The sequence below is a fragment of the Nannizzia gypsea genome, genomic scaffold (genome assembly GCF_000150975.2).
Source record: "Nannizzia gypsea CBS 118893 supercont1.7 genomic scaffold, whole genome shotgun sequence".
Classification (NCBI taxonomy): Eukaryota; Fungi; Ascomycota; class Eurotiomycetes; order Onygenales; family Arthrodermataceae; genus Nannizzia; species Nannizzia gypsea.
The window spans coordinates 509,146-531,646 of NW_003345195.1; the positions used below are offsets into that span (position 1 = coordinate 509,146).

The following is a 22,501-nucleotide window of genomic DNA, read 5'->3' on the forward strand; positions in this document are numbered from 1 at the left end:
ATATATCGTGCATGTGGGTGTCTGTTCCGTGGTCTACTCCGTAAGGTCTTTCCCGATTGCCTCGGATGAATTTAGCCCGTCTGATGGTTGCATCGGAGATCCACGTCGGCTGCTCGACCGTAAAGCCAGATTCCCCAGAAATCGGTCTTTGCACCGAGGAAAGTATTCTGTTTACGCAAACAAAGCCATGAGTAGAAGAGCGTAACCCAGACCGTCTTCTCCCCAGAAGATATTGCGATATTGAGGCTTTGAAGTGAAGTTTCACCATTACTGCGCCGACACGACGGAAACCAGGCGAGTCGATCTAGCTCGGGCTGCAGGCTGAAAAGATCGAATAATTGGGAATGGGAACTACCCAAAACGGGAGGCAATCCCCCGGTCCCGCAGCCTCCTTGTCCTCCCATGTATCGAGCTTGTGAGTTTGGTGGCCAGGGTAGAAACAGGCCCTAGCATGTCACCCCGTACAACTATGTGCGCCTATGAGCTGCGAGGAGACAGTTTTCTTGAGCTCCGAAATCACACCCCGAATGATGATCCACGAGCGAGAACAGACCTCAAAGAACGGAGAACGGTTACTGGGAAGTACCGGTATTGTGCATACCCTTCGTACTCCGTACAGAGTGCATGTCGAGGCTCCTGCGCGTTGCGTGGGAATTGAAATATTCGACAGGGAGTGCTGATGTACTCTTACCGATACAGGGAGGATGCCTCCCTCCATTATTAGATCAAACCCCCATGCAAGGGATAATTTGGGTGGAGCTGGTAAAGATCGACATGGGCATGTTCGCTGTATAGTATGTACGTACTCCGTAAAATAGCCTGCGTGAAAGACGGTATCAAGTCCGCACATTGAAGCTCATGGTGTGTTGGGGGGCCGGGAAGTACTTCGTACGGACGCCCTGGCCCTCCTTCCCCCCCAAAAAAGAGCCAGCTGTAAGACCTATACATGCCCTTTTAAATAGTTTATAATCATCGCTGTTTCCCCGCTGCTGCGTTCATCCTTCCTCTTCTCTTCCTGCTTTTTTCCTTCCTTCATAGCTTGTCGGTCGTGTGCTTGCTTTCTGCTACTTTATCGGCAAAAAAGGTACGTTCCTGTAAAGGAAATCTAGCCATCCATAACCGAAGAGCAAAAGATGGAATAAGAAGTATGCGACTCAGAAACTAACCGTCCATACAGGAATCTTGACTTAGCTGTCCGTCGCAATGAGTTCCGATATCGAGAAGGACGTGGCTGGCAGAACCGCAACCCACGATAGCTCTCTCAAGAGCATGTCCGTGGAAGAGCGAGAAGTCGCAGAGGCCGCAGCCCGTTATGGGTATGGTCCTCTGGCCAACGGAAATAACGGTATGGCTGCGTTTGGGAAATTCCAGCCATCCGCAGCACCAGCACCGTCAGCGCCCAGCAAGTCGTCCATCGCAAACCCTGGACCCTTGGGACTGTCCGCCTTCGCTCTCACCACCATGGTGCTTAGTCTGATCAACATGCAAGCTCGCGGCGTCACCGCGCCTCATCTTGTCGTTGCTTCGGCTTTTGGATATGGTGGATTGGTGCAGCTTCTCGCTGGCATGTGGTAAGTTGAGATCGTCTTCTCGTCCACCATCTGTCTGTCTTGCCTTTTTCGATACTGACCGTAATATAGGGAAATGGCCATTGGAAACACCTTTGGAGCCACTGCTCTCTCCTCATACGGTGGATTCTGGATCTCCTATGGCATTATCTTCACTCCCGGCGGCTTCAACATCATTCAAAACATCAAGGAGGTCAACGGCATAACTGGCGTCAACAACGTAACCGGCTTCTGGCTAATGGTATATTCCCATCCTTGCTCTTCACAGCCACATACATCTCAGTGCTAATATGAACTTCATTCAGTCTTGGTGGATATTCACCACACTCTGCCTCGTCTGCACCTTCAAGACCAACATCGCCTTCGTCTCCCTTTTCTTTACTCTCGATCTCGCATTCTTGTTCCTTGGAGTTGGCCACTTTTTCGAATCCGCCCCTGGAAAGCCCTATGCACCTCTCATCAAGACCGGCGGCTTCTTTGGTATTCTGGCAGCTTTGCTAGCCTGGTACTGTGCTCTTTCTGGAATGGCAGAGCCAAAAAACAGCTTTATCAAGTTCCCTCTCGGACGGCTGCCGTGGATGGGCAACCAGAGAGTCAAGACTGAGCGCGAGGTAGTTTAATATTCCAGCCGTTTTGGCTTGAATCTGGATAAATTGCTGTACTTTTCCCTAATAATAATTTAATTGCAATGATGATGGTGTCTTTCTTTCTCCGAGATAAAGTTGAAGATGTTGTGTTTAGTGGCATTTGACGTTGAATTAAACAATCAACACATCGTGTTGCGGTTCAACTTTGCTAAACCGCTAAAAACTGCTTGGCGGGGTCTAAAAATATTGACATCACAAGACTTGAGAATCCGAACACCATGCAGCATGTCGCTTAGTCTATTAATATCTATTGATCTTTACTATTATTTTCGTTTAGTCATATATCGAGTGGAGATAGTGAAATGGATTGCTGATCATGTCAAGAATGGTCAAAATTAACAATGCTATTCGGATATTGAGAGCTCATGGAAGCAGATAAAACATCTATAGAACTGCAAAGGATAACATGAAGGCTGTCGAATAGAAGAAAAGGAACAGATGATATCAATGGTCATAGGGAAAGTAGAGAAAAAACAACGTCCGAGGTTGTTTGCCGGTCTCCAGGACATGACTTTGTTTTCCGCCCTCAGGTTTTTGTAAAATGTAGCTCCCATGTAGATGCACGCTCAGGGGTTCCCAAAATAAACGAATAAGAAAAACAAACGGCCAGAGCATGGAGTGTGTGAAGAAGTTAAAAAGGAAGGGAATAAAAAAACCAACAACAAAAAAGACTGAGTAATGGAGAAATGTTACATGAGTTCGGAATCCCTGTTATGCCATTTGACCGGGCCGAGGGAACACAGGGATGGTTTCTAGCTTCTCTAGCCCACCCATTGTCCCCTGGGGAACGTTCTGCCATCCTTGACCTGTGGCTTGGTTCATCAAAGTGCTTTGGCGGAAAGGATTTGTGCTTCCGGTTGGGGTTGGTAGTAGACGTTGGGCGGGCAGTGCATCCTGGCTTTGCTGTGGCTGAGGCCGCGCAAACGGGTTTGTTCCCGTTCGTTGAGGCTGAAGGGGCTGAGGCTGTTGCTGCTGTTGTTGTGAAGGGGGTGGAGACGATGAAGGTATGGGGTATTGGTTTGGATTCGGAATTTGGTACTGTGGGGGAATTGCAGGTGGTTTTGCAAAGGGGTTGGTAGATTGCCGCTTCATGGCCAATGTCGAAGGAGACTGTAGTTGAGAGGAAGATAAGTTCTCTGCGGTAGGAAGCATAGATTGTCGGAAAGGATTGGTAGCTCGTGGTGTGGCACCCGCTGTCATGGGCCGTTGGAACGGGGCGGTTTCGTGCTGTGGAATAGCAGAGAGAGGGCTTGGGCTTTGGAACGGCTGAGGGGTGTAGCCGCCAAATCCAGCGCCTGTGTGGGAGGCCTGTAATGGCTGGGCAGCTGGAGGTTGCTGCTGCTGCTGTTGCATTTGTGTATCGTACTGGCTGAACGGGTTTATATTTTGTCCCATTTGGTTGGGAGCAAATCCTGTTTGGTTTTGTAAGAACTCCGCTGGTATCGGCTGTTGTTGGAAACCTGTTTGCTGGAATTGCATTGGCATATTCTGTTGCTGTGGTGGCTGTTGATTCGCCGGTGGTTGGTTTTCCTCAATGGACCCAAAGAAGTCGATTAAATCCGCCGCCGGAGCTTTAGTAGCAGGAGTTGGAGCATTTTGAGGTGCTACGCTATCATTTGCTTTGGGCGCGGATTGTGTTCTTGTGTCCTTTGATGCCGAGCTACTTTCACCTTTGGACTTTCCAAACTTCTGCTCACGGTATTCCTTGCGTCGAATCGCAAAGTCAGGATCATGCAAGTCATCCTCTAGCAACTTTGCCAAATCCGTAGACGCATGCTTTAAATTGGGTATCTCAAGTCGAGTGGCATGTTCATACTGTCTGGCAACTCGTAGAAAGGCAACCACATCATCCGTTAGAGCGCTGAAAACTTTGTATAAATGCAATGCTCTTTCGCTGTCCGTTCGAGACATCTCGAAGTAATGCTCTAGTCGAAAAGAGTTAGAAGCTGTGTACAAATGGATGTAGCGGCTACCAACCTAGGACATTAATAACTCCCTCATTCATAACAGAGTATAGCGTTAAAAGATCGAGCGTCACCAGCCGGAAACCGGTTAGTGTGATTTCATTATCAGGCTCATCGCTCAGGAGCTGGTCAAAAAAGTTAGTAAATCGGGTTCTCGATCGAAAAGGTACGGCCATTTTATGCATACATCACACTTCAAAAGAGCCTTAATTTGCTTTTGAACAATCTCAGTTTCTCGCAATAAGCCCCTTGAGACAGTTAATGACTTCAATCGACCCTGTCCGTTACGAACGTAATCCGTCTTTGTCTCCTGGAAGGCCAGAGACCTCGCAATTAGATACTCTGAGTATCTCCATATATTCGCTCCCTGGAATTGTGCTATAATAATCAATACCAGATCAGCAAAAAAAGGTTCTCCAGTTTATCCATAAAATCATTACCTATTTCCGGCGAGGGGATACTGTACGTACCGTCCGAGATACTCGTAATAGCAAATTTCTGAGGGTATTGCGAGAGGTAGGCAAGCGCAGCTCCCGGAGCACCCTCGCGTATCATCATATGTATCACTATAAGCGCCTTGAAAACGACCGTCCACGCTGACTCGCGCAGCCTGATCTGGAGTGTGCGAAAGATCTCTGCTGTCCCTGCATCGCTGTAGGTGGCTGTGAGGATGTGTTCGATGTATTTCGATTTCGGAGCAGCATTCTATGTCCCACAAAACCGTTAGAACCAGATTCATCTACCAAAAACAAGTAAGATATACCATACCTTCGACTTAGTCGCGCCCTTAACGGACTTTTCAAAGCTCGAGCCAACCATTGTCAGGGCTGTGTAGGAGTGTTGTTCTCAGCTGGTTTGCGGTGCGAAGCAGGTCATGATACTGCGTGCTCGACTATGCTAGAGCAATGGCCGACGAACCGTCTGTCTGTTAAACGAGTGAAGGGAGAAGAGGTTGAGTAAGGAGAGCTACTGTTATGCCTGACTGCCTGTCTGTCCGTTGCCTGTCTCGTCTTTCTCCCCCTTTAGTTAGTTAAGCCTCCCTGTGGGTCGTTAGGTATAAAAACACAGCTTAAAAGCGGATGGAAGATCACGGCTTCTCGACGCCCGGTTCGACAGACGGGGAAAAGGGAGAAGAAATCCCCAGGAGGCTTGCTCGCGGCGGCAGCTGGAGGTCCTGTCTACGCAGCAAAGAAAGAACGCTGAAACTCTTGAAAGCGGGCGCAGCTTTTGCCTTCTGTCAGTTTGGCTTCCAAAGGCCGATTTTCCTGGGGGAGATGACTAAGCCGTTGCCTCTGCCCAAAAGGTTTTTTACGACGTCAGAGAAATAAAAGGACAGTTAAGCAGTAGGGATATCAGATAGTGTTTGTAGCAAGGAGGCGATGGAAGACGGATGTTTAATAGATATTCCATGTGTCAGTAGGCAGTGTGGTTAACATAAAAGAAAAAACGACAAGTATTATACAGTTCCTAGACCAGCGCAGCAGTTAATGACCCTAAATATGAACTCCAGCCGTCCGAAAGGAACCCAGCTCAGCCATGATGAAAGGGAAGACCAGCAACAAACAATTAAGAGCAACCCTGGTAATAATATACCAAACACCAGCTTTTTCCAAAAAAAAAAAAAGGTACAAGTGAAAATGAAAAAAGGGATACCGATGGGACGAAAAGTAATGTGCTAGCTAAGAAGATAGTAGCAGCTAGGAGACCGATTGAGGTCTTTGCCATCCATCCAAGCCCTCTGCTGGAAGGCCGGAGTCAGCGCTGTAGCACTAGCTGTGAACGTATGAACGTCCCTATCCATATCGACGTCTTCGCATTCAATCACATCAATTACATGACCGCCAGCGCCAGCGCCGGCAACGGACGAGGAAGAGGCGTCACCGACAGATGTAGCAGAAGAGCTTGGTACATGTGACGACATGACGTGCGTAGACGCCGAGAGTGATGGGTTTGTATCCGTGTTGTTTGGCGTGGTGCAGTTACCGTTACCGTTTGCTTCTGCCAAAGACACGCGAGCAGGCGCAGACGCAGGCCGGAAGAAATGATGTATCGTCTTTTGCGACGGGTCAGGTTTCGGCAGCGAAGTCATCGAGTCTTCTTGAAACGATGAGTCTTCTTCAACGCTTTCAAGGCTGTCGTCGATACTAGTGATGGGTTCAGGGTAGAGTCCGTGGTTCTCTGCTTGCTTCTGGGCGGAGAAGAGCCATCGTAGCGTGTTATCTGGGAGGGTTGCGAGTTAGCGAAAGAAAGATGACAAGTGAGATGCACGAGAGAGTAGGTGATTTGTTGTGAGCACCATGACATACCGTAGACAGCCTGTTCGTCTGGGCGATCGTTTCTGAAGCGTTTCCTTGTCCCGCTATGAAGGCGCTGGGGGGGTTTCGTCTATGACCATGGCATCGCCCGATTGAGCATGGTATGGGGGAGACGGTCCGATTCGTAGAAGGAGCTTGAAGATCGCGGAGAGAGGATCGTTGAGAGGGAGGCCTTGCGTTTCATGTGGAATGCGTAGACTATGTTATGAGTGCTCCGATGGCATATGAGAGATCAGCCGGATGAGACGAGTTGCAAGACGGCTATGAAATAAATGTTGAGGTGAGATGAGGTTGGAACCTTGGTTGGCCTGGGGGGAGGGTGAGGTTGGTTTGGTCGCGTTTCGCATCGCAAGAAAGTGACGTATTTTACGGCCTCAGGGATGCCAAGTCGAGAATTGCTGCTGTTTATTGGTCAGACGTATTGTTACATGTATCAGGCTGATACCGCTAGTCCGGAACAGGGTTAATGGCTTTTAACGCGGTCTCGCGCGAGCGTCAAGACATGGCGGACAATCGCGCATATCGATGCGAATGAAACCAGGGCGCAGCGTATACAGGGGTACATGGCATCACAACTCAAAAGTAGCTCTTGATAGATAGTCATCCCGGCGCTATCTACTCGCGACACCTATTGATGTCAGTTTAAATCGGATGAAAGCGAGCCATTCGACTGTGTTGATTAGATAATAAAGTTTTCGGGATGCCGAAAAGTGTATGCCAAGCCGGTATGCCGAAAAGAGCCCCTCCCCCGCAACTAACCAAAAACAGAGTTTCACTTTGCTTACTTAGACGTCTTTTCTCTCCTTTCTGAAGATCATCAAAACGCAGACCGAGCAGGAGGGAGACACGCGACAGAATACGGAGTAGCTATACACACAAAAAACACGATGACTGTCCGCCGTCCTACCCACGCTGGCTCCTGGTACTCTGACAACAGAGCAACTCTGCAAGCACAGCTGGACCAGTGGCTGGACCTTGTTCCTGGCGAGCTCGAGGGGCTGGGCAAGCTGCCAGTACCTGGAGCGAGAGTGATTATAGCTCCGTGAGTACTCCGTACAACTGGCACTGACAAGATATGGGCTTGTGACATATAGTGGCACTCAGTTAACTGTTTTTGTAGGCATGCAGGATACTCCTACTCCGGGCCGTGTGCGGCCTTTGCGTACAAATGCCTCGACTTATCCAAGGCGTAAGCTATGCCAGCTCACCGTCTATCCCCGCATAAAGACACACATAGAGAGAGAGGGCAAGAGAGAGAAAGACTAAATACTTAGATAGAAAGCGTATCTTCCTGATCGGCCCATCTCATCACCGCCACCTTACGACCATCGCCCTGCCGGAGTTGACGGGATACCTGACACCGCTCTCGTCTACCCCGCTGCCTCTGGACACGAAAGTGCTCGGTGAGCTGGAATCCCATGCATCCTCGTCAGCCAAACGCTTCACGACGATGTCACCATCTGTCGACGAGGCCGAGCACAGCATGGAGCTCCACCTACCGTACATCCATCGCCTGCTGCAGCGCCTATATCCGTCGCAGCCGACGTCAGCGTACCCCCCACTAGTACCCATGATGGTAGGCAGCACGTCTGCCGCTACCGAGCGAGCGTTTGGCTCGATCCTTGGCCCTTATCTTGCTGACGAAGAGAACGCGTTCGTGATCTCGTCTGACTTCTGTCACTGGGGTTCGAGGTTCGCATATACGTACTACACTACGCACGCCGCCGATGCACCTTACAAGATGCCACTTACGTACCCCTCTCTACCGGTTCCCTCGGACGAGCTTACGGCAGCCAAGGCGGCGGAGGAAGTGGAAGTAGTGTCGTCAGGGCGGATGCTGGGAGAGAAGGATAAGTCATACTACCAGGCGAAAGATGCGTGTGCTATCCATGAGAGCATTTCGGCGTGTGACATTGCATGCATGTCTGCCATAGCGAGTGGCAATACGGATGTATTTCTAGACGCGTTACGGCGGACGGGAAACACTGTATGCGGGCGCCATCCGATTGGCGTGGTGATGGCGGGGATGGAGGGACTTCAGCATGATCAGGCCGAAACGACGACGACGACGACGACAGAAGATGGTGGAGTGAGGAAGGGAAAGTTCTACTTTTTGAGGTATGAACGAAGCTCCGACTGTTTCTCTCTGCGAGACAGCTCAGTGAGTTATGTTTCTGCCTTTGCCGTGCTGTAGTAGTATTAGTATTAGTATTGGTAGTAGTCAGTAGTAATAGCCGTGATACTAGTGTATTAGGCTTCCCTTCCGACAGCCCATCACTATCCACTATCTTGTTATCCATGTCCATCTTTTCCACGATCGATCTACGAAGACGTAAAAAGGTAAAAAAGTAAAGTAGTAATAATAACAGGGTAGCAAACCGCTGATCTGATCGATCGCTTTGCCGGTTGACTTGCTCAACCCATCTCCTATCCGTGGCTGGCTCCGAGTGTGACGCTGATCCTGACAAGCCGGTGACGCGCGTGGAGAGTCTGTAGCTCTTGTCTAGCAAAAGCCTCCGTAACGCCGGTCTCTTCATCTTCTTAAAGAGGCCAGGCAGCAACACTCCATCGTAGGCATCCATTATAGTAGTAGTAGTATTACTCCGTAGTAGTAGTCGTAGTTGCAGTCGTCGTCGCAGTCGTCGTCGTAGTAAAGGAGCAACACGCGTCTATAAAGGTCCCAGGCTGCTCCTTCGCTTCTTTTAATAACACGCAAGTGCTGAGTCAGCAAGCGTCTGCACTGGCCAGAAAAGGCTAAGTTTCGCCAAGACTTGGTTACTTTTCACGCCGCGTAAGCTTCATCTGAAGTCTTGGCGATCGTCGGTGTTCGGTTGGCGATCTAGACAAAGACGAAGTGAAGTGGCAGAAGAAGTGGCAGAAGAAGAAGAAATAGAAGAAGAAGTAGACAGTGAGGATAGTAGTAAGAATACGGAGTAAGATGACAGAGAAAGATGCATAGGCAGTGGCCATGGCACCAGCAGCCGCAGCGTCGAGCCAGGCGTCGTCTCCAAGCTCCCGTAAAGGCGGAAAGACAAGAGTTTTCTGGCGTCGAGTCTTACCTAAGCAAAAGAGGCTGACGACGCTGACGGCCCAAAGCGGACTAGCGCACCCAGGGGCCTCGTCACCGTCCGCGTATCGGCCGTACCGCGTGTACCGTCAGGAACCACCTCCACGCAGCATTACGAGGCCCGTAAGTTGGTATTTCGCATACCGCGTACGCTCTTCAGTCTTGTCGTTTCTGCCACTTGACGCCGCTTTTTCCTTCTTCTTCTTTTTCGGCTTCGACTTCGACTTCGACTTCGACTTCGACTTCGACTTTTATATCAACTTCGAGACGAGACGCAAGAAGAGCAAGAGAAGAGAGAGAGAGAGAAGAAACGAGAGTGCAGCGTTTAGTGACGAAGAAGAAACGACGAGGTTAGAGCAAAGGGCGACCATTTGAGTTAGCGTGGAACCGCAATCAAGGGCCAAGGGCTGTGCTTGCTGCGCATCATCTAAACATATCCTTCAGTCTCCCTTCTTCTTCTTCCCTGGACGGGACGGACGGGCACAGCGACACCTGCTGAAGACCAACAACAACCACCACCACCACCACTACCTACAATCTCCATCTCCATCGTCAACGTCGTCCTCGCCTTTCACCAGCATCGACCATCGATAGCATCAAGACGACAGCGACAGCGACAGCCACCGGCCACCAACCAAAAAACTCCGCCTGAGACGATCGCCTGCCTGGCCTGCGGTGGGCGCTGACAGTCATCCAGTTGACTGCCAGCCCTCGCTCGTCCTCGCTCCCTTTCCAGCCCATCTACTCCAGCCAGCCCTTCTGGTCAAACGCACCACCATCGCCGTCCTACAAACAACACAATGCCAGACAGATCTCGAAGGCCGGCAGGCTCACACCCCGCCGTCGATGCCTCCGACCTCGCTCGCCAGTTCGAGCAGTTGCTGCGGACGAGACGGTTGAACACTCTCCAGGAACGCTCCAGATCACGCACCTCTTCGCCCATGCCTTCGTCGTCCACATCAACGCCAGCATCACCACACTATCCTCACCACCATAACAGCTACCAGCAGCACCATCAGGGCCGACCGTCGTCCTCACAGCCGCCGTCGTACTCTTCCGTTCGAAGTTTCCCCATCTTTCCGTCACCACCACAGGATTCCGCCTCCCTCAAGTTTCGCAATCTACTCCACGTCCTCTCTGTAACGCCGATGAAGTACGAGAACCCGGGCCTGCTCGACGAAGCGCTCTCCCACGTTCCCCTCGACCGCCTCTACGCGGAGGCAGAGGAGGAGTGTCAGATTCTGCAGGCAGAGGCCGCGAGCATGGGTGACAACGTGAAACCAACCTGGGGCTACCAGGACTGCGTCATCAAGGCTCTCCTCAGGTAACTATCTAACCCTTCTTTCTTTTTTGTCTCTTCTGGTTAAAGCAGACAGGTCAACTGACTGGCCGTGATAGATGGTTCAAACGCTCGTTCTTCCAATTCATCAATAATCCGCCTTGCTCGAGATGCTTCCGCCCAACCCTTCTCCAGGGCATGACGCCTCCAACTCCTGACGAAACCGCCCGCGGAGCCACAAGAGTCGAACTCTACATCTGCTCAGAGCCCTCTTGCGCCAGCCATGAGCGATTCCCCCGATACTCTGACGTATGGACTCTGCTGCAGTCCAGACGCGGTAGGGTAGGCGAATGGGCCAATTGCTTCAGCATGCTGTGCAGAGCAGTCGGTGGCCGCGTACGTTGGGTCTGGAACTCTGAAGACCATGTATGGACCGAAGTCTACTCTGAGCATCAGAAACGATGGATTCACGTTGACGCCTGCGAAGAGGCTTGGGATAACCCCCGTCTCTACACAGAGGGTAAGCATCACTTTCTTCCTTTTTTCCTTTTTTCCTTTTTTCCTTCTTTCCCTCTTTCTTTCTTTCTTTCTTTCTTTCCGTACCACTAACACCCGTCCAGGCTGGGGCCGGAAGATGGCCTACTGTATCGCCTTCTCCATCGATGGAGCCACAGATGTAACCCGCCGCTACGTTAGAAATCCTTCCAAACACGGTCTCGACCGTTCTCGTGCACCCGACGAGGTATTACTCTGGGTCATCCACGAAATCAGACGCATGCGTCGAGAAAACCTTTCCAAGGAAGAACGAAGCCGGCTAGTCAAAGAGGACGAGCGTGAAGAGCGTGAGCTTCGCGGCTTCGTGGCCCAGAGCATAGCAACTGAACTAAGTCGACTGAATCCCAACGGTACTTCGGTGCCGGTCGCCGGTGACGAAGTCAAGGTCCCTGTTTCTGCCGCTGCAACAACAACGGGCCAGAGCGGTGTTGAACGGACGGGCCAGCCAAATCCAGATCAGTCAAGGAGGCATCGATGACAACCTCTACTTGCATCAATCCCGCCATTCACACCCTCACTCCATTTTTTTCACGCCGTCACGATCGAACGAACATGATGTCAAGGTCCACGACATCAACCATCCTCTTAAAAACGAACACAACCAAACCCCCCTTTCTTCCTTCCGACTAACGGCCGACACCTTTTCTACCCAATCCTCTCTTAACCGATTCATCCCTCCGCTATCTTGATACCAATACCTCTTCCATTTTCTTCTCTTCTGGCTCTTCCATTTCCTTGTCGGCATCATGACATATACCAAGGCGTTCAGGTGCTCCGGTAGACATCCTTCTTCTTGGACCTTTTCCTTCCGATATTTCGCCCCAGACATCCTCATACTCTGGTCTTCTCCTTCTCATTCTTTTTCTTCTTCTGCATGACGTGAATCCTGGCATCCATTTCTATTTCTTACTTGCGCGTATTAAGCCTGCTTGCTTGCTACTCTCTGTTGGACATGTTGGTTCTCGATATCTGCTACAAAACGGAAAGGAAACATTAATCAAGGACAACTTGACTCTTATTTACCTAACCAACAAGCTTAACTCCCAACCTACTTACTATACAACCTCGTCTACCGAGCACACTCATATATCTCCTTTGTTTGTCAACTACATCTATCCTTTAATCTATACCCCCCGCCACTGCAGCTATTGGAATAATATATCCCCTCCTTCTATACCCCCCGCTATTCCGCTTATTTATCCCTATACATACATACATATATAATCCACTGCACAAACAATCCTTACTCCCTTACTCTAATAGAAAAGTGCTTTGCCTGCTTACTCTCAGCCCATCCTTTTTACTTTGGCTTTCTTTTCCTTGTTTCCGCTTTCCGCTTTCCAAGCTTAGCTTCTCAATACGCCCAGATGCCAGGATACCTATTCCGTCGCTTTATCCTTTATATTTACACACTTTTTAACCTGCCATGTCTTGCCTCGCAATGTCAATTACTCTTATTCTCCCTTCTTTCCGGGATGAGTCTACTCTTATGATATGAGTTTTAGTCAGCTTTCTTTTTGGGCCGTGCTATTTCGACTTTGTTTTAATAGCTAGCTTGATACATGAAAAATGCTTCATCTTCGCCATTACTTACTTCGTTATCTACACCTGTACCTTCTCAGAAACAATACCGAGTCCCGTTAATCCATATAGCGCATCCTATATAAATAAGTCAGTACCAGTACCAGATATACAAGTCACATACAGCAACCACAAACTTACATGAGTGACGTATACGCCAGTGATAGTTGAGTCAGGCTGAATATCCAGTTTCTTCTTCTTTTGCTGGGCATGTCCCAAAGGCAGCCTGATCTTGGGAAGCACATTGGCGTCAAACGTGAAAGACCGTCCACGGTTCGTAGTAACCTACACCACCACAACCAAAATTAGACATCCGATATACAAAATCAATTCCATAAGCAAAGCAATCTGAGTACTCACCTCAAGCGTCGCAATACTGAAACTGATAGGTTCGTTCTTTGGCGTCCGCCATTGTTTGTCCTTCACTCGGAACCCAGTCACCCTCTCACCCTTCGGCCCGTCAATGTTAAACTGTATCTGAGACTGGTTGCCATGCTTCTTCCTATCCTGGTACACAGACAGGCTGCTAACGGGTGCTCCCTCACTTTCGTAATGAAAATCAATCCACATCAATATACCGCCCAACGTACTAACTGATATCTTGGTAAGGTAGGGCAGGTAGCTTCCCCCCTCACCACCGAACATGAGCAGTATATGAGGTTGTTGATAGTTTAGTAGGGCTGGCTGGGATTCGTCGTGTTCTACAAAGTCGAGTTCGTGCAGATGTTGGTGTTCGGATGGTATATGGGGGTACCAGAGCGTTGCTTTGCGCGGGGATAAGCAAGGTGGGTTCTGGGTATTTATTTTCTCTTCTTCAGGGACCGAGAGAGATATCAGTCTGAATGCCTGTTGTAGAAGCGTTAGTTACGTTTGTCCAGTGCGGTTTGTAGTTGGATAACTTACGTCGAATTTTGCTTTGATATGTGTTACTCGTTCGTTTAGACACAGGCGTAGGGTTCTGGGTACATCTTCATGGTCGCCTGCCCAGTTGGAAAAAGTGCCATCTGCCGTAGCTGTTCGGATGCCTCGAATGCCACCGGGATCTGCACAGACGGCAAGCCCCGTTAGAGGATAGGGATCCGACTCTGCATCTTCCCGGCCAATATTGAGAATCACTTCGTTATCGGGGTGGATATAACCCAGCCGGACCTCTTTTTGGTCGGGAGTCTTGATGCGTATGCCAGAGACATATGTACTCCCGCTGAAACAAACGAGGGATACGCCAACATGCGATATTTGTACAGGAACACGAATTGCATATTCCTTGACAACACTAGGAGGAGGAACCGGAGCAGACCCGGGAAACCGCGCCCTTCCAGGCTGCGTTCTGGGAGGGTCCTTTGGTCTGGACGCCGCCGTCCGCCAGAGGACATGATTACGTTCCTCCATGGAATCTGCACCTCCGTCTTCTAGCCTGGGCCGTGAAATAAGCAACGCTGCAAGGGACTCGCTGCATTCCCATATTCTCTTTCGGTTCCGTACAGCTTCAAAGTTCTTTAGGTTCGGGTTCGTTTTCTCATATAGAGCCTTCCAATTATAATGAACAGCCGCACCGGATGTAGCGCTATCCAGCTGAGGACGTAGAGCCTCAAAGATAAATCCCCTTTCAAAGGATGGTAGGAATCGAGATCGCCAGAAATGCTGTGATAATGGCATGCTACCAAAAGACCTTGAGGCCAGTCGTAAGTTGGCCACATCATGCAGGCTGAGCATGCATTGGATATCATCCCTTATCTCAAAAGGTAGCGAGTAAAAGTTGTCACAGTCAGGCTTCTCAGCAATGGTATTTGGTATAGCCGTGTTTTCATTGTATCTCTCCTTTTCCGCTTCGTCAAGTGCAGCTTGTAATTCGGGGATATCAAGCGGATCTCGAAGAAAGAAAGATTGCGTAGACGTTAACCGGTGATGGCTTACTATCACCGAGTCAAAGCCATTGTTATCGTAACCATGGCCCCAGGTCAGAAGACCATACTCTTGTGAAGGAAATGAGAGACATATATCATAGAGCCGAGGTATAGATATCTCATGGGGATGAACGAGAGCCTTCAGGATCCCCCAGCAGGTATCATGGAATACGAAGCCAGGTAATGGATGATCCTCAGACGTCCTTCCCTGCGATGGAAACTCATCGGATTTCGTGTCATTGACATATTTGTCGTTTTCATATCGTTCGTAGGGGTTTGACGGCGCACGTAGCAGCCTTTCCCCATGAACAAACCTCGCTACGCCTGTCAAGAATGGCTCCTCATTCATCGACGTAGCTCGAACTGAGGCAAATAGTGTTTAGCAGGATCCAGCCTATTAATATTAAATAACAAGAAACAAACATGCTTACCGGCTCTATATTGGCCGGGCCACTCAATGCGGCGGGCGCGGTTATGGATTAGTGCGCCGCAGATGATACAGTACGGGGCCCCGGAGGAGGACATCGCCACATCAAGTCGATAAATACACGAACGAATGACGAAGATGGCAAATGATGAAGCTTAACAAGACGACATCCAGAAGTCGAGTAGCAAGATGGGCGGTTTATATTGTGTTATTGTTGCGTCTGTACGCTGCGCCGTAATTAATGTTGCCGCCTGGCCTGGAGTTGGAGGCGTAGTCATCCAGGCAGAAGCAATACCTGCATCATAACCCAATAACATCAATTCTGAACACGTCTGAAACAGAGATTCATGCAAGTTGTTCATGGTCAAGATTCTCATACGCTTCTCTGTGGAGGTTGAGCCTCGCCTTGGCGCTAGATATCTAGGTGGTTTGGTAGAGAGCAGTTGCCGATGGAATGTTCAAGTTTTCTATTTGAAGTACACATAATCTATATGTTTATTCGTAGTCTCGTATATATCTGCCTGGAAGATCAACGTCCCATATCGGCCTCTCTATCACCACAACTTCCAAAGGCACTGATTTTGCGTCTTCTGCTTCCGATAGATCTGCACTCTCCACAGTCGATTGGGAATTGTGGCTTAGAGGCACAATCCCTAGGATATCTCGGTACTTGAAAATAGACCACCACTGGCGTGGGCGTGATTCTGCGTTGTGGTCGGATTCTGGATCTGGTGTAGATAGCTTTGCTACCTGGTTCTCGTTCTCTGCCCCATTTGGTAGATGGTCACCTAAAACCGCCTCGATGTTAGTACAGGAAGAACAATATCTAGCGCAAAGGGGATACCATTACCATTTAAAACCTTTCCATTAACGACAGGGAACTGTTGTCTTCGGAGTGAAGCGAGTGTCGCTTCGTTTGCGAGAGTGAGCTCGTTTATGTCGCCGTCGCCCTCATCGTCGTCCTCAGGCAGCAAGTTCTCATTCTTTTGGTCCTCAAAGGGTACCAATTCGGCATTCTCCCCGTTTGCTCCCACGGCCTTCTTAACTGCCGATCCAAAACCAACTTCAGCGTCCGCAAGCACAACTCTGTCTCCTGCTCCCGTATTCGTCTTCTTTTTCTTCCTCTCCCATTCATTGTTAGGTTCTTCGTGATCCTGACGTTTCCTCTTGTGTGGGGATGGGTGTACTAGAGTACCAACATGCTGTGATTCTGCAGCAGGGTAGTCTAGAGATAGATCAAACATCCAAAGCCAAGCAGGGCCATACAGCCAGAGGCGATCCCGGCCCCCTGCAACATCCCAAATGGCGCCCATAGCTCTGTCTTTAATGATGGTAAATTCCGAGGGCATACATGCCTTCGGGTTCCTCCTGGACCAGTCGGAAAGGTTGCCCTGAAGCGCATGGAATTCAGTTAAATGATGCTCGGCAGTTAGCACCATCAACCTGTCATCTGACGTACTGCATTCCGAAGCTTGGGCAATTGACTTCGTAGATGTCCGTTTATTCTTCAGTGCGTTGGATGCTTCAAGAGTCGGGCGGAAGGTCATTAGCAAAACGCTGGAGGTTAGACGAGGAAGATTGGCTTCGGAAGGCGAGCGTTTCCACCGCTCTCCGGTTGGCAAGTCGTCCTCATCATCTGAATCCGAATCCGAATCCGAATCCGAATCCTCGTCTGAAGAACCCGCATCTGCATCTCCGGTATCCTTTATCGTTGCAGGGGCACCTTCACTGTCCCGAAGGGACCAAACGTCCAAAAACCCAGCAAGGTCACCACAAGCAAAGATCCGGCTGTCACCTGAGAATGTCATGCAGCGCACAGTTCTATCGTATGAACCTAGTGTGCCGTGAAGAGGTTTATCGGTACGCGTTTGTCTTGGTAGACGGACCAATTTTTGTGATTTTGGCAGAACTTGAAGGCTCTCTTCCGTTTCCGAATCTCTAACAAGTTTGGTCATGTACATACTGTTATTTGGTCGCAGTACACACAGCCACTTGCAATCAGGTGATATAGTAACGTTCTTTGCGCCCTGGGAGGCTAATTGAGGAGGAAGGTCTACTTTGTGAACCCGTAGACTAGGGAAACCATCCACTTCATCTGGTGCCAAAGTAAATACCCTAACCTCTGATATAGTGGCAGCGGCGAGTATAGTTCCATCCCGTGCTAGAGCCGCGCATGTGAGATGTTCGTCGCCCTGGAATAAGATCTTTCCTACAAGCTTGTGCTGTTCCATATCAGACGCAAATGAGCCAGCAACACGCCAAATGTTGACCTCACGGTCCCACCAACTCATTAGAAGTCGAGATGCGCCCGATGACGAGACTTGGGGTATCTGTGGTAGATTTGGTAGTTTTCGGTGGTGCTCCCTTCCAAGCTCCCTCAGTGGAAGAATAACAGGCGTCGTGTCAAGGCCTATAGGCAACGGTAACATGTCAGCACCAGGTCTAGATTACTCAATGGTAAGAATGTACATACCTCCTGACACAACAATACTAATGTCCTTAGTCTCAAAAGCAGCGAGAGCCTTGACGTCGTGTGTATGGTATCGTCGATGTATCACCTCTGCCCATCTGCGCGTTGTCATTTGCTTTTCGCGGCGCTTCAGTTTATAAAGAACCGTCCGCTGGTCTGCACCTCCACTAACAATGGATTCCCCATCCGCACTAACAGCGATGTCCAATACATCTGCCTGGTGTCCTTGCAGCCTTTGAACCAGAGAGTAGTTCTTTGCGTCGTAAATCCGAATTTCACCGGCCGAGTCACCAGATATTATCGAGCCATCGGGTAGACACTTGACGCACCAGACAAGTAGCTCCTTGACGTCCTTTGCTTGGCCCTTTCCGAGAGAGATTGTCCGTAGAAGGCTGCCATTGCGTATATCGAACACTCGAATAGAGCTGTCGGCGTATCCAGCAACAACAGTATGGCGATTCTGAAATGTGATGCTGAGGACTCTCGCACGCTTCGTTGACGACCTTATTGTTTTCAAGTACTTCAAGTCTCTATCCTCGGTAGACAGGATCACGATAGTACCATCTGCACACCCAACCGCCAAATGCTGTCCCAAATATCCCTCCTCCCTCGGAGGAGCAGAATCCCCATCCTTCTTACGCCGCGGCCTCCATCGAGGCTGGGCTGCTAGACACCAGATTTCTCCATAATTTCCGCTTGAATGCCTTGCTGGCCGACCTGTTTCCAAATCCCACTCTGTCACAACGCTGGAATACCCAATGCTGAAAAGTCGCAGTTTGCCCGCCACCTCTTTGCCTTCAATGGTTTCGCTTGGGTCAAGTGTCCATGCTAATCCTTCGATGCTGCGGTCTTTTCCTCCGCGAAGAATAGATTCTTGGAACCAAACTCCACGTAGAGGGTTCCAAATCTCAATATCACCATTCGCCCGTCCGATCGCAAGCCTTAATGTGGGAAAGCCTCTACCCTGGATCTCATTTGACGGAGGGTGCGAAAAGGCCAGCGCGTTGATCGCTTGAGGATTGTATGGCACGAATCGACATCTATGGATGTCCATGGCGTTTGAAGCTGTTTGCTGTGTTGGAAATTCACGAGCTCCGTGGACAATGGCGGAGGTTGCAGCGCAAGGGGTGCTGCAGTCAATAACACAGCTTTTCAGGCTCTTCTATCGCAGCCATCTATCGCAGCTCTGCTTCTCAAATGCTTCGGCTTCCTTTTTATGAAAGCTTTGCTGCTTCAAACAAAAAAAATTATCTTTTGCGCTTCTTTTCCCGAGGGCAATTTTTCTCGAGGATATCTTGTCACGTGATATAAAATATCGGGTAAACTTTCTGTCTACAGAATAACTCCGAGGTACGTCAAGAAACTACATAAAACATCAAGATGAATTTCATTATTGGGATGCCAACTTTGATATTGATGATATTGGCCTTGATGAGACGCATTGATCAGTGAAACACCTTCGAGCCGGAGAATTAGAGGTCTATCAAGCTATCACATATGGGAATTGCCCTAGTATTGACTAACGGATGGCTACGAAACACCCCTACTTCGTTACTTCGCTTCATTTCAAATAGTGGTGGAAAGAAACGGCTCTTTCAAGCCGGAGTAACGTGTAAAGACGTTACCTTTCCCATGCAAAATGAAGTTGACTGTATCATGTACTGTCTCCGTCCAAACCCCGCACGCAACACAGTCGGTATAGAACTATACAGCCTCCTCTGTACGCGCGGGGTCAGTTTCATATATCGGCCCGTCATCAACCGGCATACACACGAATTGACCACATATTGAAACGCCCAGCCGTAGTTTGTTGTGTCCGGCAAACTTCCCGCTGGATCAAAATAAGCAGAGCGGTGACGCAGGTTTCTATCAGGGTTGTACCAGATGTCCGGCTCTGTGTCATGTTGATAGGGAGTATACGAGAAAGGTTTGAAGCCGGCCTGCGTATACTACCTCCGTGGACGGACACAGACAACCACAAACGCTGTCTAGGACCGGAGCAGCAGGTGAGGGCACAAGGAAAAGGGGCTCTCAATATACCCCTTCGGCTACCGGGTTGGGTGGTGGTGTGAAGTTCGCGCGTTGCTTGCATGTTGTACTCTAGCAAACAACTGACGGAGGCAAGGAATGCCGCGAACAAAAGCCATGGCAGGGAGAAAAAAGGGCGATCAGGTGGCAGGTGTCTCAGCAACCGGAACTATTTGTTTCTTTCCCCTTGGGGTGTCAACGGCGTACAATAAAACATGTGCCAGGCGCCTATAGTGACTGGACGAAATATTAGGTGCCTTGACCGTATCCCAGGAGGAAGATACATCGTCACTCCCGCCTGCAGTTCCCTTCAGGATGGGACAGGGTAACATTCCACAGCAGAAGCGACAGCCTTGCGATACCTAGGTATATACGAAGAAATCGGGAGCAGGCATATAGAGCGATGGGAACGATCTATATCCCCACGACCCCTTGGTCTATTCTTTGTCGGTGAAGACGAAGTTAACGAGCTTATTTGTTCATTTCCAGTCGGTATGCTTATGACAAACTTCTCATGGAGGGTCATAGGACGTAATCCTGCAGGCCGAAAGAAAACCACAGACATAGACATGGAAGCGAGGTCGTACCGTCGAGATATATTCCTCACAAAGTAGATCTTCTCTCATTGACAGTGCAACTTGCCCATTTTATTTATTTTATGCGATGTTTCACCGTCCAGGCAACGAGAGGGAAACATGGGAAAGACAAAAATACCGTATGAGAAAAAAAATTGCAAGTCGACAGACATATGGGGACGTAGTATGTAAAACAGTACTCCGATTGCAATATTTAGTTACCAGAAACCAAGGCAATCTGCTTATGAAATTACATACCTGCAAGCATGGTTCAAGGCCGACTTATTATTTTCTTACATATGTTTGCGCCTTCACCCCCTTTTCCCACCCCTTCACCGCATTGTACCAGTCAGTTATGATATGACGGGGACGCGCCTATATCCCAGCTAGAGAGATGCAAGGCAACAAACTCGACATTATAGTATACTTCGTGCATCCCCACGATGCATATGGGGAATACAAGATAAGTATATATGTAAAGTGATAGGGTCATCACCCCGTATATGTAAGTAAGTTGAGAGCTCACTTCCTCTGCTCATCCCTTGGACGGAGAAAACACCTTTATTGCCATCCGACCTGTCTGGCTCAGCCCTATATCACGAGGAATTATATGCTGATCGTGTGGCGTACCAGGAACTTTTGGTGCGAATTATTGGAAGAGGCTAGGGCAAGGACCGATGGTCGACTTTTTCAGCTCTTGGTCCTGCATGTCCCACGGCCGACCTGGATGGGGTGAAGGGAATAGTTTGAGCAAGCGTGGGAGCTAGTTTTGCGTAGCGGGTTGCGGGCTGACATCAGCCCCTTAATTAAGGGCAGCCAGCGATGCCACGTCAGAGACAAGAGAGCACACACAGCGGAGGATTCAATGCAGGAGCTTCAGGGATACGAAGAATAGGCCGTCGTTAACTTAACTTTCCAGAGGGCACAAGCAAGTGACCAAGGAGCTCGCTATCGGAGCAGCTTTTTAGCTTGCGAGGTAAAAGTAGGGATCAAAAAAAGGGCCACCAGAAGCGATTGTTTGATTGACGGCTTGATTGACGGGGCGGTTGGTCGCAGGGCTGCTTCCGGGGCCTCGGAGCCTGCATGCTTAATCAGAGGCAATAGTTGGATAATAGTTGGTTGTTGGAAGCCCTGGATTTCAGTTGTTGGACGGACGAAGATCGTGACAAATAAATCATATGAAACCATTTCTGGTCGGCTTATCATAAGACAGCTTACATCTATGCTATTGCATCGGAGAACAAGGAAGGGGGGAAAAAGGCCACTTTCAGCCTGCACAGAGAGTGTGTATGGTTGCTTTCAACCGACAGTAGCCTTGGTTCCCGACCGGCTAACGCCCTTTTTTGTTCACTCTTTCATTTTCCTTTTTCTCTTCCTTCTCTTCCCTCTTCGCAGAGCTTCCACTGATGGGGCTGGCTTGGGCTGGGATGGGATGAAGAGGCTCCTCCTCGCTCTTTCGTTTATGGAGCAGCGGAAGCCCAGTGGGTGTGATAAATAAAAGGGCAAGGTTGCTGTAAATTTCGGTAATAAGTGACAATACACCATATAAATTCAACAATACAGCGGTACTAGCGTTCCCTTTCCGGCAAGGCGCGACTTCGCGCTTAAGTCCAGGTCCGCGTCATCATCCAATCATAACGCGCTCCAGCACGTGGGGCCCGACCCACTTATCTAGGCTGGGCAGAGATTTCGCGTTTAATTGAATTTAAGGTTCTCCAAGTGGGTCTATATCGGGTGTGCCTATTGGCAATCCGTTTTCTTTGTGGTTGGTTGCTCCGATGCTAAGGCAAGACAGCATGGGTAGGGCTGTTCCTACGCTGGAACTCGTCACATTAGTATTACTACTCTTTGCGTGAATTCGTGCATAGCGTAAGGTTTTAGTTAGTCTCCTATCTTTTTTCTTCCCACTTTCGCGTTTTCTCCTGAGATGAAACTCTCATCGTTCTGTTTTCGGTCCTCTGGCGCAAACGCAACGTCAGCGCTGAAAGCGACAAGAAGCTTAAAAAGCCTAATTCGCGAACGGCTTTTGTGCGGAACACCCATAACTAGTTATTTAAGTGGTGGCTATATCAGCTGATGGGAAGTGCCTTGTCGCCTTGACAAGGCAGCCTCTCGCTCTGT

General features: G+C 49.4%; 8 protein-coding genes across 8 annotated transcripts; 4 read left to right on the forward strand and 4 right to left on the reverse strand.

Moving 5' to 3' along the window:
- Positions 1-1,203: 1,203 nt before the first annotated feature.
- MGYG_07482 (meiotically up-regulated 86 protein) lies at positions 1,204-2,188 on the forward strand (the record flags this gene model as incomplete). The annotated part of the gene is made up of 3 exons (XM_003170189.1): positions 1,204-1,571; positions 1,641-1,809; positions 1,874-2,188. The coding sequence occupies 3 exons, from the start codon at positions 1,204-1,206 to the stop codon at positions 2,186-2,188; spliced, it is 852 nt and encodes a 283-aa protein (XP_003170237.1).
- A 738-nt stretch (positions 2,189-2,926) lies between these two features.
- Positions 2,927-4,998, reverse strand: MGYG_07483 (ENTH domain-containing protein; the record flags this gene model as incomplete). Its single annotated transcript, XM_003170190.1, has 5 exons — positions 2,927-4,140; positions 4,193-4,304; positions 4,367-4,557; positions 4,650-4,884; positions 4,948-4,998. The coding sequence occupies 5 exons, from the start codon at positions 4,996-4,998 to the stop codon at positions 2,927-2,929; spliced, it is 1,803 nt and encodes a 600-aa protein (XP_003170238.1).
- Positions 4,999-5,854: 856 nt separating this feature from the next.
- Positions 5,855-6,594, reverse strand: MGYG_07484 (hypothetical protein; the record flags this gene model as incomplete). Its single annotated transcript, XM_003170191.1, has 3 exons — positions 5,855-6,399; positions 6,486-6,538; positions 6,572-6,594. 3 exons carry the CDS (start codon positions 6,592-6,594, stop codon positions 5,855-5,857), a joined length of 621 nt encoding a protein of 206 aa, XP_003170239.1.
- A 787-nt stretch (positions 6,595-7,381) lies between these two features.
- MGYG_07485 (MEMO1 protein) lies at positions 7,382-8,688 on the forward strand (the record flags this gene model as incomplete). The annotated part of the gene is made up of 3 exons (XM_003170192.1): positions 7,382-7,536; positions 7,615-7,683; positions 7,773-8,688. 3 exons carry the CDS (start codon positions 7,382-7,384, stop codon positions 8,686-8,688), a joined length of 1,140 nt encoding a protein of 379 aa, XP_003170240.1.
- A 774-nt stretch (positions 8,689-9,462) lies between these two features.
- MGYG_07486 (hypothetical protein) lies at positions 9,463-9,936 on the forward strand (the record flags this gene model as incomplete). Its single annotated transcript, XM_003170193.1, has 1 exon — positions 9,463-9,936. One exon carries the CDS (start codon positions 9,463-9,465, stop codon positions 9,934-9,936), a length of 474 nt encoding a protein of 157 aa, XP_003170241.1.
- A 425-nt stretch (positions 9,937-10,361) lies between these two features.
- MGYG_07487 (hypothetical protein) lies at positions 10,362-11,873 on the forward strand (the record flags this gene model as incomplete). The annotated part of the gene is made up of 3 exons (XM_003170194.1): positions 10,362-10,885; positions 10,960-11,360; positions 11,461-11,873. The coding sequence occupies 3 exons, from the start codon at positions 10,362-10,364 to the stop codon at positions 11,871-11,873; spliced, it is 1,338 nt and encodes a 445-aa protein (XP_003170242.1).
- Positions 11,874-12,997: 1,124 nt separating this feature from the next.
- MGYG_07488 (hypothetical protein) lies at positions 12,998-15,405 on the reverse strand (the record flags this gene model as incomplete). Its single annotated transcript, XM_003170195.1, has 6 exons — positions 12,998-13,054; positions 13,118-13,261; positions 13,337-13,822; positions 13,880-14,288; positions 14,328-15,243; positions 15,312-15,405. The coding sequence occupies 6 exons, from the start codon at positions 15,403-15,405 to the stop codon at positions 12,998-13,000; spliced, it is 2,106 nt and encodes a 701-aa protein (XP_003170243.1).
- A 397-nt stretch (positions 15,406-15,802) lies between these two features.
- MGYG_07489 (U3 small nucleolar RNA-associated protein 4) lies at positions 15,803-18,831 on the reverse strand (the record flags this gene model as incomplete). Its single annotated transcript, XM_003170196.1, has 3 exons — positions 15,803-16,095; positions 16,158-17,717; positions 17,781-18,831. The coding sequence occupies 3 exons, from the start codon at positions 18,829-18,831 to the stop codon at positions 15,803-15,805; spliced, it is 2,904 nt and encodes a 967-aa protein (XP_003170244.1).
- Positions 18,832-22,501: the final 3,670 nt, after the last annotated feature.